This window comes from Oncorhynchus keta, chromosome 30 (assembly GCF_023373465.1).
Source record: "Oncorhynchus keta strain PuntledgeMale-10-30-2019 chromosome 30, Oket_V2, whole genome shotgun sequence".
NCBI classification, from domain to species: domain Eukaryota; kingdom Metazoa; phylum Chordata; class Actinopteri; order Salmoniformes; family Salmonidae; genus Oncorhynchus; species Oncorhynchus keta.
In genome coordinates, this window is record NC_068450.1 from 21,788,102 (window position 1) to 21,805,495 (window position 17,394).

Genomic DNA, 17,394 nt, shown 5'->3' on the forward strand with positions numbered 1-17,394 from the left:
ATTGTTAGTAGTTGAGGGAACAGTCACTATATAACGTTTATAGTTTAGACACAGTCAGTATCTAATGTTGATAGTTTAGACACAGTCACTATCTAATGTTGATAGTTTACACACAGTCACTATCTAATGTTGATAGTTTACACACAGTCACTATCTAATGTTGACAGTTTAGAGTCAGTCACTATTTATTGTTAGTAGTTGAGGGAACAGTCACTATATAACGTTTATAGTTTAGACACAGTCAGTATCTAATGTTGATAGTTTAGACACAGTCACTATCTAATGTTGATAGTTTACACACAGTCACTATCTAATGTTGATAGTTTACACACAGTCACTATCTAATGTTGACAGTTTAGAGTCAGTCACTATTTATTGTTAGTAGTTGAGGGAACAGTCACTATCTAATGTTGATAGTTTAGATAGTGACTGGTCCATAATGTTGATTGTTTAGGGAACATTCACTATCTAATGTTGATAGTTTGGGGAGCAGTCAGTATCTAATGTTGATATTTTTGACACAGTCACTATCTAATGTTGATCATTTAGGAAACAGTCACTATCTAATGTTGATAGTTTACACATAGTAACTATCTAAGGTTGATAGTTTCGACACAGTCACCACCTAATGTTGATAGTTTTAGACACAGTCACAATCTAATATGGAACGTTTAAACAGAGTCACTATCTAATGTTGGTCATTTAGGGAACAGTTACTATCTAATGTTGATAGTTTAGACACAGTCACAATCTAACGTGAAACGTTTAAACAGAGTCACTATCAAATGTTAATAGTTTAGGGAACAGTCACTATCTAATGTTGATAGTTTATGGAACAGTCACTATCTAATGTTGATAGTTTATGGAACAGTCACTATCTAATGTTGATAGTTTATGGAACAGTCACTATCTAATGTTGATAGTTTATGGAACAGTCACTATCTAATGTTGATAGTTTATGGAACAGTCACTATCTAATGTTGATAGTTTATGGAACAGTCACTATCTAATGTTGATAGTTTATGGAACAGTCACTATCTAATGTTGATAGTTTATGGAACAGTCACTATCTAATGTTGATAGTTTATGGAACAGTCACTATCTAATGTTAATAGTTTATGGAACAGTCACTATCTAATGTTGATAGTTTATGGAACAGTCACTATCTAATGTTGATAGTTTATAGAACAGTCACTATCTAATGTTGATAGTTTATGGAACAGTCACTATCTAATGATAATAGTTTATGGAACAGTCACTATCTAATGTTGATAGTTTATGGAACAGTCACTATCTAATGTTGATAGTTTATGGAACAGTCATTATCTAATGTTAATAGTTTATGGAACAGTCACTATCTAATGTTGATAGTTTATGGAACAGTCACTATCTAATGATGATAGTTTATGGAACAGTCACTATCTAATGTTAATAGTTTATGGAACAGTCACTATCTAATGTTGATAGTTTATGGAACAGTCACTATCTAATGTTGATAGTTTATGGAACAGTCACTATCTAATGTTGATAGTTTATGGAACAGTCACTATCTAATGTTAATAGTTTATGGAACAGTCACTATCTAATGTTGATAGTTTATGGAACAGTCACTATCTAATGTTAATAGTTTATGGAACAGTCACTATCTAATGTTGATAGTTTATGGAACAGTCACTATCTAATGTTGATAGTTTAGGGAACAGTCACTATCTAATGTTGATAGTTTATGGAACAGTCACTATCTAATGTTGATAGTTTATGGAACAGTCACTATCTAATGTTGATAGTTTATGGAACAGTCACTATCTAATGTTGATAGTTTAGGGAACAGTCACTATCTAATGTTGATAGTTTAGACACAGTCACAATCTAATGTTGATAGTTTATGGAACAGTCACTATCTAATGTTGATAGTTTAGGGAACAGTCACTATCTAATGTTGATAGTTTATGGAACAGTCACTATCTAATGTTGATAGTTTATGGAACAGTCACTATCTAATGTTGATAGTTTAGGGAACAGTCACTATCTAATGTTGATAGTTTATGGAACAGTCACTATCTAATGTTGATAGTTTATGGAACAGTCACTATCTAATGTTGATAGTTTAGGGAACAGTCACTATCTAATGTTGATAGTTTAGACACAGTCACAATCTAATGTTGATAGTTTATGGAACAGTCACTATCTAATGTTGATAGTTTAGACACAGTCACAATCTAATGTTGATAGTTTATGGAACAGTCACTATCTAATGTTGATAGTTTAGGGAACAGTCACTATCTAATGTTGATAGTTTATGGAACAGTCACTATCTAATGTTGATAGTTTATGGAACAGTCACTATCTAATGTTGATAGTTTAGGGAACAGTCACTATCTAATGTTGATAGTTTATGGAACAGTCACTATCTAATGTTGATAGTTTATGGAACAGTCACTATCTAATGTTGATAGTTTAGGGAACAGTCACTATCTAATGTTGATAGTTTAGACACAGTCACAATCTAACGTGAAACGTTTAAACAGAGTCACTATCAAATGTTAATAGTTTAGGGAACAGTCACTATCTAATGTTGATAGTTTAGACACAGTCACAATCTAACGTGAAACGTTTAAACAGAGTCACTATCAAATGTTAATAGTTTAGGGAACAGTCACTATCTAATGTTGATAGTTTAGACACAGTCACTATATAATGTTGATAGTTTAGACACAGTCACTATCTAATGTTGATAGTTTAGACACAGTCACTATCTAATGTTGATAGTTTAGAAACAGTCACTATCTAATGTTGATAGTTTCGACACAGTCACTATCTAATGTTGATAGTTTAGACACAGTCACTATCTAATGTTGATAGTTTAGACACAGTCACTATCTAGTGTTGATAGTTTAGACACAGTCACTATCTAATGTTGATAGTTTAGACACAGTCACTATCTAATGTTGATAGTTTAGGCACAGTCACTATCTAATGTTGATAGTTTAGACACAGTCACTATCTAATGTTGATAGTTTAGCCACAGTCACTATCTATTGATAGTTTAGACACAGTCACTATCTAGTGTTGATAGTTTAGACACAGTCACTATCTAATGTTGATAGTTTAGACACAGTCACAATCTAATGTTGATAGTTTATGGAACAGTCACTATCTAATGTTGATAGTTTAGACACAGTCACAATCTAATGTTGATAGTTTATGGAACAGTCACTATCTAATGTTGATAGTTTAGGGAACAGTCACTATCTAATGTTGATAGTTTATGGAACAGTCACTATCTAATGTTGATAGTTTATGGAACAGTCACTATCTAATGTTGATAGTTTAGGGAACAGTCACTATCTAATGTTGATAGTTTATGGAACAGTCACTATCTAATGTTGATAGTTTATGGGTCACTATCTAATGTTGATAGTTTAGGGAACAGTCACTATCTAATGTTGATAGTTTAGACACAGTCACAATCTAACGTGAAACGTTTAACAGAGTCACTATCAAATGTTAATAGTTTAGGGAACAGTCACTATCTAATGTTGATAGTTTAGACACAGTCACAATCTAACGTGAAACGTTTAAACAGAGTCACTATCAAATGTTAATAGTTTAGGGAACAGTCACTATCTAATGTTGATAGTTTAGACACAGTCACTATATAATGTTGATAGTTTAGACACAGTCACTATCTAATGTTGATAGTTTAGACACAGTCACTATCTAATGTTGATAGTTTAGAAACAGTCACTATCTAATGTTGATAGTTTCGACACAGTCACTATCTAATGTTGATAGTTTAGACACAGTCACTATCTAATGTTGATAGTTTAGACACAGTCACTATCTAGTGTTGATAGTTTAGACACAGTCACTATCTAATGTTGATAGTTTAGACACAGTCACTATCTAATGTTGATAGTTTAGGCACAGTCACTATCTAATGTTGATAGTTTAGACACAGTCACTATCTAATGTTGATAGTTTAGCCACAGTCACTATCTATTGATAGTTTAGACACAGTCACTATCTAGTGTTGATAGTTTAGACACAGTCACTATCTAATGTTGATAGTTTAGACACAGTCACTATCTAATGTTGATAGTTTACACACAGTCACTATCTAATGTTGATAGTTTAGACACAGTCACTATCTAATGTTGATAGTTTAGACACAGTCACTATCTAATGTTGATAGTTTAGACACAGTCAGTATCTAATGTTGATAGTTTAGACACAGTCACTATCTAATGTTGATAGTTTACACACAGTCACTATCTAATGTTGATAGTTTACACACAGTCACTATCTAATGTTGACAGTTTAGAGTCAGTCACTATTTATTGTTAGTAGTTGAGGGAACAGTCACTATATAACGTTTATAGTTTAGACACAGTCAGTGTCTAATGTTGATAGTTTAGACACAGTCACTATCTAATGTTGATAGTTTACACACAGTCACTATCTAATGTTGATAGTTTACACACAGTCACTATCTAATGTTGATAGTTTACACACAGTCACTATCTAATGTTGACAGTTTAGAGTCAGTCACTATTTATTGTTAGTAGTTGAGGGAACAGTCACTATATAACGTTTATAGTTTAGACACAGTCACTATCTAATGTTGATAGTTTAGACACAGTCACTATCTAATGTTGATAGTTTACACACAGTCACTATCTAATGTTGATAGTTTAGACACAGTCACTATCTAATGTTGATAGTTTAGATACAGTCACTATCTAATGTTGATAGTTTAGACACAGTCAGTATCTAATGTTGATAGTTTAGACACAGTCACTATCTAATGTTGATAGTTTACACACAGTCACTATCTAATGTTGATAGTTTACACAGTCACTATCTAATGTTGACAGTTTAGAGTCAGTCACTATTTATTGTTAGTAGTTGAGGGAACAGTCACTATATAACGTTTATAGTTTAGACACAGTCAGTATCTAATGTTGATAGTTTAGACACAGTCACTATCTAATGTTGATAGTTTACACACAGTCACTATCTAATGTTGATAGTTTACACACAGTCACTATCTAATGTTGACAGTTTAGAGTCAGTCACTATTTATTGTTAGTAGTTGAGGGAACAGTCACTATATAACGTTTATAGTTTAGACACAGTCAGTATCTAATGTTGATAGTTTAGACACAGTCACTATCTAATGTTGATAGTTTACACACAGTCACTATCTAATGTTGATAGTTTACACACAGTCACTATCTAATGTTGACAGTTTAGAGTCAGTCACTATTTATTGTTAGTAGTTGAGGGAACAGTCACTATATAACGTTTATAGTTTAGACACAGTCAGTATCTAATGTTGATAGTTTAGACACAGTCACTATCTAATGTTGATAGTTTACACACAGTCACTATCTAATGTTGATAGTTTACACACAGTCACTATCTAATGTTGACAGTTTAGAGTCAATCACTATTTATTGTTAGTAGTTGAGGGAACAGTCACTATATAACGTTTATAGTTTAGACACAGTCACTATCTAATGTTGATAGTTTAGACACAGTCACTATCTAATGTTGATAGTTTACACACAGTCACTATCTAATGTTGATAGTTTACACACAGTCACTATCTAATGTTGACAGTTTAGAGTCAGTCACTATTTATTGTTAGTAGTTGAGGGAACAGTCACTATATAACGTTTATAGTTTAGACACAGTCAGTATCTAATGTTGATAGTTTAGACACAGTCACTATCTAATGTTGATAGTTTACACACAGTCACTATCTAATGTTGATAGTTTACACACAGTCACTATCTAATGTTGACAGTTTAGAGTCAGTCACTATTTATTGTTAGTAGTTGAGGGAACAGTCACTATATAACGTTTATAGTTTAGACACAGTCAGTATCTAATGTTGATAGTTTAGACACAGTCACTATCTAATGTTGATAGTTTACACACAGTCACTATCTAATGTTGATAGTTTACACACAGTCACTATCTAATGTTGACAGTTTAGAGTCAATCACTATTTATTGTTAGTAGTTGAGGGAACAGTCACTATATAACGTTTATAGTTTAGACACAGTCACTATCTAATGTTGATAGTTTAGACACAGTCACTATCTAATGTTGATAGTTTACACACAGTCACTATCTAATGTTGATAGTTTACACACAGTCACTATCTAATGTTGACAGTTTAGAGTCAGTCACTATTTATTGTTAGTAGTTGAGGGAACAGTCACTATATAACGTTTATAGTTTAGACACAGTCAGTATCTAATGTTGATAGTTTAGACACAGTCACTATCTAATGTTGATAGTTTACACACAGTCACTATCTAATGTTGATAGTTTACACACAGTCACTATCTAATGTTGACAGTTTAGAGTCAGTCACTATTTATTGTTAGTAGTTGAGGGAACAGTCACTATATAACGTTTATAGTTTAGACACAGTCAGTATCTAATGTTGATAGTTTAGACACAGTCACTATCTAATGTTGATAGTTTACACACAGTCACTATCTAATGTTGATAGTTTACAGTCACTATCTAATGTTGACAGTTTAGAGTCAGTCACTATTTATTGTTAGTAGTTGAGGGAACAGTCACTATCTAATGTTGATAGTTTAGATAGTGACTGGTCCATAATGTTGATTGTTTAGGAACATTCACTATCTAATGTTGATAGTTTGGGAGCAGTCAGTATCTAATGTTGATATTTTTGACACAGTCACTATCTAATGTTGATCATTTAGGAAACAGTCACTATCTAATGTTGATAGTTTACACATAGTAACTATCTAAGGTTGATAGTTTCGACACAGTCACCACCTAATGTTGATAGTTTAGACACAGTCACAATCTAATATGGAACGTTTAAACAGAGTCACTATCTAATGTTGGTCATTTAGGGAACAGTTACTATCTAATGTTGATAGTTTAGACACAGTCACAATCTAACGTGAAACGTTTAAACAGAGTCACTATCAAATGTTAATAGTTTAGGGAACAGTCACTATCTAATGTTGATAGTTTATGGAACAGTCACTATCTAATGTTGATAGTTTATGGAACAGTCACTATCTAATGTTGATAGTTTATGGAACAGTCACTATCTAATGTTGATAGTTTATGGAACAGTCACTATCTAATGTTGATAGTTTATGGAACAGTCACTATCTAATGTTGATAGTTTATGGAACAGTCACTATCTAATGTTGATAGTTTATGGAACAGTCACTATCTAATGTTGATAGTTTATGGAACAGTCACTATCTAATGTTGATAGTTTATGGAACAGTCACTATCTAATGTTAATAGTTTATGGAACAGTCACTATCTAATGTTGATAGTTTATGGAACAGTCACTATCTAATGTTGATAGTTTATAGAACAGTCACTATCTAATGTTGATAGTTTATGGAACAGTCACTATCTAATGATAATAGTTTATGGAACAGTCACTATCTAATGTTGATAGTTTATGGAACAGTCACTATCTAATGTTGATAGTTTATGGAACAGTCATTATCTAATGTTAATAGTTTATGGAACAGTCACTATCTAATGTTGATAGTTTATGGAACAGTCACTATCTAATGATGATAGTTTATGGAACAGTCACTATCTAATGTTAATAGTTTATGGAACAGTCACTATCTAATGTTGATAGTTTATGGAACAGTCACTATCTAATGTTGATAGTTTATGGAACAGTCACTATCTAATGTTGATAGTTTATGGAACAGTCACTATCTAATGTTAATAGTTTATGGAACAGTCACTATCTAATGTTGATAGTTTATGGAACAGTCACTATCTAATGTTAATAGTTTATGGAACAGTCACTATCTAATGTTGATAGTTTATGGAACAGTCACTATCTAATGTTGATAGTTTAGGGAACAGTCACTATCTAATGTTGATAGTTTATGGAACAGTCACTATCTAATGTTGATAGTTTATGGAACAGTCACTATCTAATGTTGATAGTTTATGGAACAGTCACTATCTAATGTTGATAGTTTATGGAACAGTCACTATCTAATGTTGATAGTTTAGACACAGTCACAATCTAATGTTGATAGTTTATGGAACAGTCACTATCTAATGTTGATAGTTTAGGGAACAGTCACTATCTAATGTTGATAGTTTATGGAACAGTCACTATCTAATGTTGATAGTTTATGGAACAGTCACTATCTAATGTTGATAGTTTAGGGAACAGTCACTATCTAATGTTGATAGTTTATGGAACAGTCACTATCTAATGTTGATAGTTTATGGAACAGTCACTATCTAATGTTGATAGTTTAGGGAACAGTCACTATCTAATGTTGATAGTTTATGGACACAGTCACTATCTAATGTTGATAGTTTATGGAACAGTCACTATCTAATGTTGATAGTTTAGACACAGTCACAATCTAATGTTGATAGTTTATGGAACAGTCACTATCTAATGTTGATAGTTTAGGGAACAGTCACTATCTAATGTTGATAGTTTATGGAACAGTCACTATCTAATGTTGATAGTTTATGGAACAGTCACTATCTAATGTTGATAGTTTAGGGAACAGTCACTATCTAATGTTGATAGTTTATGGAACAGTCACTATCTAATGTTGATAGTTTATGGGTCACTATCAAATGTTGATAGTTTAGGGAACAGTCACTATCTAATGTTGATAGTTTAGACACAGTCACAATCTAACGTGAAACGTTTAAACAGAGTCACTATCAAATGTTAATAGTTTAGGGAACAGTCACTATCTAATGTTGATAGTTTAGACACAGTCACAATCTAATGTGAACGTTTAAACAGAGTCACTATCAAATGTTAATAGTTTAGGGAACAGTCACTATCTAATGTTGATAGTTTAGACACAGTCACTATATAATGTTGATAGTTTAGACACAGTCACTATCTAATGTTGATAGTTTAGACACAGTCACTATCTAATGTTGATAGTTTAGAAACAGTCACTATCTAATGTTGATAGTTTCGACACAGTCACTATCTAATGTTGATAGTTTAGACACAGTCACTATCTAATGTTGATAGTTTAGACACAGTCACTATCTAGTGTTGATAGTTTAGACACAGTCACTATCTAATGTTGATAGTTTAGACACAGTCACTATCTAATGTTGATAGTTTAGGCACAGTCACTATCTAATGTTGATAGTTTAGACACAGTCACTATCTAATGTTGATAGTTTAGCCACAGTCACTATCTATTGATAGTTTAGACACAGTCACTATCTAGTGTTGATAGTTTAGACACAGTCACTATCTAATGTTGATAGTTTAGACACAGTCACTATCTAATGTTGATAGTTTAGTTGACACAGTCACTATCTAATGTTGATAGTTTAGACACAGTCACTATCTAATGTTGATAGTTTAGACACAGTCACTATCTAATGTTGATAGTTTAGACACAGTATCTAATGTTGATAGTTTAGACACAGTCACTATCTAATGTTGATAGTTTACACACAGTCACTATCTAATGTTGATAGTTTACACACAGTCACTATCTAATGTTGACAGTTTAGAGTCAGTCACTATTTATTGTTAGTAGTTGAGGGAACAGTCACTATATAACGTTTATAGTTTAGACACAGTCAGTATCTAATGTTGATAGTTTAGACACAGTCACTATCTAATGTTGATAGTTTACACACAGTCACTATCTAATGTTGATAGTTTACACACAGTCACTATCTAATGTTGATAGTTTACACACAGTCACTATCTAATGTTGACAGTTTAGAGTCAGTCACTATTTATTGTTAGTAGTTGAGGGAACAGTCACTATATAACGTTTATAGTTTAGACACAGTCACTATCTAATGTTGATAGTTTAGACACAGTCACTATCTAATGTTGATAGTTTACACACAGTCACTATCTAATGTTGATAGTTTAGACACAGTCACTATCTAATGTTGATAGTTTAGATACAGTCACTATCTAATGTTGATAGTTTAGACACAGTCAGTATCTAATGTTGATAGTTTAGACACAGTCACTATCTAATGTTGATAGTTTACACACAGTCACTATCTAATGTTGATAGTTTACACACAGTCACTATCTAATGTTGACAGTTTAGAGTCAGTCACTATTTATTGTTAGTAGTTGAGGGAACAGTCACTATATAACGTTTATAGTTTAGACACAGTCAGTATCTAATGTTGATAGTTTAGACACAGTCACTATCTAATGTTGATAGTTTACACACAGTCACTATCTAATGTTGATAGTTTACACACAGTCACTATCTAATGTTGACAGTTTAGAGTCAGTCACTATTTATTGTTAGTAGTTGAGGGAACAGTCACTATATAACGTTTATAGTTTAGACACAGTCAGTATCTAATGTTGATAGTTTAGACACAGTCACTATCTAATGTTGATAGTTTACACACAGTCACTATCTAATGTTGATAGTTTACACACAGTCACTATCTAATGTTGACAGTTTAGAGTCAGTCACTATTTATTTTTAGTAGTTGAGGGAACAGTCACTATATAACGTTTATAGTTTAGACACAGTCAGTATCTAATGTTGATAGTTTAGACACAGTCACTATCTAATGTTGATAGTTTACACACAGTCACTATCTAATGTTGATAGTTTACACACAGTCACTATCTAATGTTGACAGTTTAGAGTCAATCACTATTTATTGTTAGTAGTTGAGGGAACAGTCACTATATAACGTTTATAGTTTAGACACAGTCAGTATCTAATGTTGATAGTTTAGACACAGTCACTATCTAATGTTGATAGTTTACACACAGTCACTATCTAATGTTGATAGTTTACACACAGTCACTATCTAATGTTGACAGTTTAGAGTCAGTCACTATTTATTGTTAGTAGTTGAGGGAACAGTCACTATATAACGTTTATAGTTTAGACACAGTCAGTATCTAATGTTGATAGTTTAGACACAGTCACTATCTAATGTTGATAGTTTACACACAGTCACTATCTAATGTTGATAGTTTACACACAGTCACTATCTAATGTTGACAGTTTAGAGTCAGTCACTATTTATTGTTAGTAGTTGAGGGAACAGTCACTATATAACGTTTATAGTTTAGACACAGTCAGTATCTAATGTTGATAGTTTAGACACAGTCACTATCTAATGTTGATAGTTTACACACAGTCACTATCTAATGTTGATAGTTTACACACAGTCACTATCTAATGTTGACAGTTTAGAGTCAGTCACTATTTATTGTTAGTAGTTGAGGGAACAGTCACTATATAACGTTTATAGTTTAGACACAGTCAGTATCTAATGTTGATAGTTTAGACACAGTCACTATCTAATGTTGATAGTTTACACACAGTCACTATCTAATGTTGATAGTTTACACACAGTCACTATCTAATGTTGACAGTTTAGAGTCAATCACTATTTATTGTTAGTAGTTGAGGGAACAGTCACTATATAACGTTTATAGTTTAGACACAGTCACTATCTAATGTTGATAGTTTAGACACAGTCACTATCTAATGTTGATAGTTTACACACAGTCACTATCTAATGTTGATAGTTTACACACAGTCACTATCTAATGTTGACAGTTTAGAGTCAGTCACTATTTATTGTTAGTAGTTGAGGGAACAGTCACTATATAACGTTTATAGTTTAGACACAGTCACTACCTTATGTCAATGTCGCAAATACATGAGAAGAAACCGTTTTCATATTCATTATTTGTTTTACATTGGTTCATGTTCATTGGTTCTTGTTCATTTATTCATGATCATTTGTTCATGGTCATTGGCTCATGGTTAATGGTTAATGGTCAAATGAGTAGCTTATCTGACATTTTGACGGTCAGGTGATTTCACTGTCTCAATTCCACTTCTAAATTCTGCTTCCAATTCTTGTGCAGATTTGCCTCCACCTAGTGGCGGATAATGGCCATTGTATTTGACATTTTCTGTTTACATTATTTCTCTCTTCTCTTTCTCTTTCTCTCTCTCTCTCTCTCTCTCTCTCTCTCTCTCTCTCTCTCTCTCTCTCTCTCTCTCTTTATCTCTTTATCTCTCTCTCTCTCTCTCTCAGGCGTTTAGAGTGGATGACAAGAAGAAGTTCACTTCTTTCAAGTCCTGTCTGAAGAAGGAGATCTCGTCAGGCAGATAGGTATATGTAGACACTTTGTTCAATCCACAATAGAAGTATAGTTAACTTCTTGGCGCTACCCATCCCGTTAGCGGGATCATTTTCATCAGCAACCGCTGAATAGCATAGCGCAACAGTCAAATAATATTACAAAAAAATATTCATATTCATGAAATCACATGTGCAATATTGCAAAACACAGCTAAGCCTTTTGTTAATCCACCTGTCGTCTCAGATTTTGAAATTGTGCTTTACAGTGAATGCAATCCAAGCGTTTGTGTAAGTTTATCGATAGCATAGCATAACATCATGTACACTTAGCATCAGGAAGCTTAGTCACGAAAATCAGAAAAGCAATCAAATGAATCGTTTACCTTTGATGATCTTCGGATGTTTTCACTCACGAGACTCCCAGTTACACAACAAATGTTCCTTTTGTTCCATAAAGATTATTTTTATACCCAAAATACCAACGTTTGTTTGTCGCGTTATGTTCAGAAATCCACAGGAAAGAGCGGTCACGACAACGCAGACGTATATTCCAAATAATATCCATAATGTCCACAGAAACATGTCAAACGTTTTTTATAATCAATCCTCATGTTGTTTTTAAAATATATATTTGATAATATATCAACCAAGTGTGTAGGTTTTTCAATAACAGCGGGAGGAACAATGGCGGCTTTACTCAGTTGCGCAAAAACTCCCTCTGAGAGCCCCCACCTATCCACTTACGCAATGTGATCCTTCACGCTCATTTTTCAAAATAAAAGCCTGAAACTATGTCTAAAGACTGTTGACACCTTAGGGAAGCCATAGAAAAAGGTATGGTTGATATCCCTTTAAATGGAGGATAGGCTTGCATAGGAACAGAGAGGTTTCAAAATAATCCTGATTGGATATTCCTCAGGCTTTCGCCTGCAATATCAGTTCTGTTATACTCACAGACAATATTTTTACAGTTTTGGAAACTTTAGAGTGTTTTCTATCCTAATCTGACAATCATATGCATATTCTAGCATCTGGTCCTGAGAAATAGGCCATTTCAAATGGGTACTTTTTTTTAGCCAAAAACAAAAATACTGCTCCCTACACGCAAAAGGTTAATGCTATTTTGATTTGGAGATATAGATGCCACCATAACACATTACGATGGTCTTTGTTCCAGGTCCTTCTTCAAAGGAGCTTAATTTTTTATGACGTAGATAGAACAATCTCTCTTTTCAACTAGTGATGTGGTATGTTGAGTCAGCTCCTGGGATGTAGTATTTTAAGTCATCTCCTGGGATGTAGTATGTTGAGTCAGCTCCTGGGATTTGGTATGTTAAGTCAGCTTCTGGGATCTGGTATGTTAAGTCATCTCCTGGGATTTGGTATGTTAAGTCAGCTCCTGGGATTTGGTATGTTAAGTCAGCTCCTGGGATTTGGTATGTTAAGTCAGCTCCTGGGATTTGGTATGTTAAGTCAGCTCCTGGGATTTGGTATGTTAAGTCAGCTCCTGGGATTTGGTATGTTAAGTCAGCTCCTGGGATTTGGTATGTTAAGTCAGCTCCTGGGATTTGGTATGTTAAGTCAGCTCCTGGGATCTGGTATGTTAAGTCAGCTCCTGGGATTTGGTATGTTAAGTCAGCTCCTGGGATTTGGTATGTTAAGTCAGCTCCTGGGATTTGGTATGTTAAGTCAGCTCCTGGGATTTGGTATGTTAAGTCAGCTCCTGGGATCTGGTATGTTAAGTCAGCTCCTGGGATCTGGTATGTTAAGTCAGCTCCTGGGATCTGGTATGTTAAGTCAGCTCCTGGTATGTAGTATGTTAACTTCCGAATACTTCCGGCGCCGACTGAGATGGCCGTCTCGCTTCGCGTTCCTAGGAAACTATGCAGTTTTTTGTTTTTTTACGTGTTATTTCTTACATTAGTACCCCAGGTCATCTTAGGTTTCATTACATACAGTCGAGAAGAACTACTGAATATAAGATCAGCGTCAACTCACCATCAGTACGACCAGAATATGTTTTCCGCGACGCGGATCCTGTGTTCTGCCTTACAAACAGGACAACGGAATGGATCGCTTGCAGCGACCCAAGGAAACGACTACGAAAAGAGGGAAACGGCGGTGTTCTGGTCAGACTCCGAAAAAGGGCACATCGCGCACCACTTCCCAGTATTCTTCTTGCCAATGTCCAGTCTCTCGACAACAAGGTTGATGAAATCCGAGCAAGGGTGGCATTCCAGAGGGACATCAGAGACTGCAACGTTCTCTGCTTTACGGAAACATGGCTTACTGGGAAGACACTATCCAGGGCGGTGCAGCCAACGGGTTTCTCCACGCATCGCGCGGACAGAAACAAACATCTCTCTGGTAAGAAGAGTGGCGGGCGTATGCCTCATGACTAACGGGACATGGTGTGATGAAGGAAACATACAGGAACTCAAATCCTTCTGTTCACCTGATTTAGAATTCCTCACAATCAAATGTAGACCGCATTATCTTCCAAGAGAATTCTCTTCGATTATAATCACAGCCGTATATATCCCCCAAGCAGACACATCGATGGCTCTGAACGAACTTTATTTAACTCTCTTTGCAAACTGGAAAAACATTTATCCGGAGGCTGCATTCATTGTAGCTGGGGATTTTAACAAAGCCAATCTGGAAAACAAGACTCCCTAAATTTTATCAGCATATCGATTGCGCAACCAGGGTGGTAAAACCTTGGATCATTGTTACTCTAACTTCCGCGACGCATATAAGGCCCTGCCCCCCCCCTTTCGGAAAAGCTGACCACGACTCCATTTTGCTGATCCCTGCCTACAGGCAGAAATTAAAACAAGAGGCTCCCACGCTGAGGTCTGTCCAACGCTGTTCAGACCAAGCTGACTCTACACTCAAGACTGCTTCCATCACGTGGACTGGGACATGTTTCGTATTGCGTCAGATGGGAATATTGACGAATACGCTGATTCGGTGTGCGAGTTCATTAGAACGTGCGTCGAAGATGTCGTTCCCATAGCAACGATAAAAACATTCCCTAACCAGAAACCGTGGATTGATGGCAGCATTCGCGTGAAACTGAAAGCGCGAACCACTGCTTTTAATCAGGGCAAGGTGTCTGGCAACATGACTGAATACAAACAGTGCAGCTATTCCCTCCGCAAGGCTATTAAACAAGCTAAGCGTCAGTACAGAGACAAAGTGGAATCTCAATTCAATGGCTCAGACACAAGAGGCATGTGGCAGGGTCTACAGTCAATCACGGACTACAAGATGAAATCCAGCCCAGTCACGGACCAGGATGTCTTGCTCCCAGGCAGACTAAAATAACTTTTTTGCCCGCTTTGAGGACAATACAGTGCCACTGACACGGCCTGCAACGGAAACATGCGGTCTCTCCTTCACTGCAGCCGAGGTGAGTAAGACATTTAAACGTGTTAACCTCGCAAGGCTGCAGGCCCAGACGGCATCCCCAGCCGCGCCCTCAGAGCATGCGCAGACCAGCTGGCGGTGTGTTTACGGACATATTCAATCAATCCCTATACCAGTCTGCTGTTTTCCCACATGCTTCAAGAGGGCCACCATTGTTCCTGTTCCCAAGAAAGCTAAGGTAACTGAGCTAAACGACTACCGCCCCGTAGCACTCACTTCCGTCATCATGAAGTGCTTTGAGAGACTAGTCAAGGACCATATCACCTCCACCCTACCTGACACCCTAGACCCACTCCAATTTGCTTACCGCCCAAATAGGTCCACAGACGATGCAATCTCAACCACACTGCACACTGCCCTAACCCACCTGGACAAGAGGAATACCTGTGAGAATGCTGTTCATCGACTACAGCTCGGCATTCAACACCATAGTACCCTCCAAGCTCGTCATCAAGCTCGAGACCCTGGTCTCGACCCCGCCCTGTGCAACTGGGTACTGGACTTCCTGACGGGCCGCCCCCAGGTGGTGAGGGTAGGCAACAACATCTCCTCCCCGCTGATCCTCAACACGGGGCCCCACAAGGGTGCGTTCTGAGCCCTCTCCTGTACTCCCTGTTCACCCACGACTGCGTGGCCACGCACGCCTCCAACTCAATCATCAAGTTTGCGGACGACACAACAGTGGTAGGCTTGATTACCAACAATGACGAGACGGCCTACAGGGAGGAGGTGAGGGCCCTCGGAGTGTGGTGTCAGGAAAATAACCTCACACTCAACGTCAACAAAACTAAGTAGATGATTGTGGACTTCAGGAAACAGCAGAGGGAAACACCCTATCCACATCGATGGAACAGTAGTGGAGAGGGTAGCTAGTTTTAAGTTCCTCGGCATACACATCACAGACAAACTGAATTGGTCCACTCACACTGACAGCGTCGTGAAGAAGGCGCAGCAGCGCCTATTCAACCTCAGGAGGCTGAAGAAATTCGGCTTGTCACCAAAAGCACTCACAAACTTCTACAGATGCACAATCGAGAGCATCCTGGCGGGCTGTATCACCGCCTGGTACGGCAACTGCTCCGCCCTCAACCGTAAGGCTCTCCAGAGGGTAGTGAGGACTGCACAACGCATCACCGGGGGGCAAACTACCTGCCCTCCAGGACACCTACACCACCGTTGTTACAGGAAGGCCATAAAGATCATCAAGGACATCAACCACCCGAACCACTGCCTGTTCACCCCGCTATCATCCAGAAGGCGAGGTCAGTACAGGTGCATCAAAGCTGGGACCGAGAGACTGAAAAACAGCTTCTATCTCAAGGCCATCAGACTGTTAAACAGCCACCACTAACATTGAGTGGCTGCTGCCAACACACTGTCATTGACACTGACCCTACTCCAGCCATTTTAATAATGGGAATTGATGGGAATTATGTAAATATATCACTAGCCACTTTAAACAATGCTACCTTATATAATGTTACTTACCCTACATTATTCATCTCATATGCATATGTATATACTGTACTCTACATCATCGACTGCATCCTTATGTAACACATGTATCACTAGCCACTTTAACTATGCCACTTTGTTTACTTTGTCTACACACTCATCTCATATGTATATACTGTACTGATACCATCTACTGTATGCTGCTCTGTACCATCACTCATTCATATATCCTTATGTACATGTTCCTTATCCTTACACTGTGTATAAGACAGTAGTTTTGGAATTGTTAGTTAGATTACTTGTTGGTTATCACTGCATTGTCGGAACTAGAAGCACAAGCATTTCGCTACACTCGCATTTAACATC

General features: G+C 36.4%; 1 protein-coding gene across 9 annotated transcripts in view; it reads left to right on the top strand.

The window, feature by feature from the left end:
• The window catches only part of micu3b (mitochondrial calcium uptake family, member 3b), an 89,208-nt gene that overhangs the window by 58,942 nt on the left and 12,872 nt on the right, over nucleotides 1-17,394 (top strand). For 8 of the 9 annotated variants that reach the window (XM_052488016.1, XM_052488015.1, XM_052488017.1 and 5 more), the window contains one exon: nucleotides 12,094-12,171. The exons of the other annotated variant lie outside the window; for it this stretch is intronic. In XM_052488016.1, coding sequence (XP_052343976.1) covers nucleotides 12,094-12,171 — 78 coding nt within the window. The remainder of the gene's footprint in view (nucleotides 1-12,093; nucleotides 12,172-17,394) is intronic. 9 annotated transcript variants of the gene reach the window in all.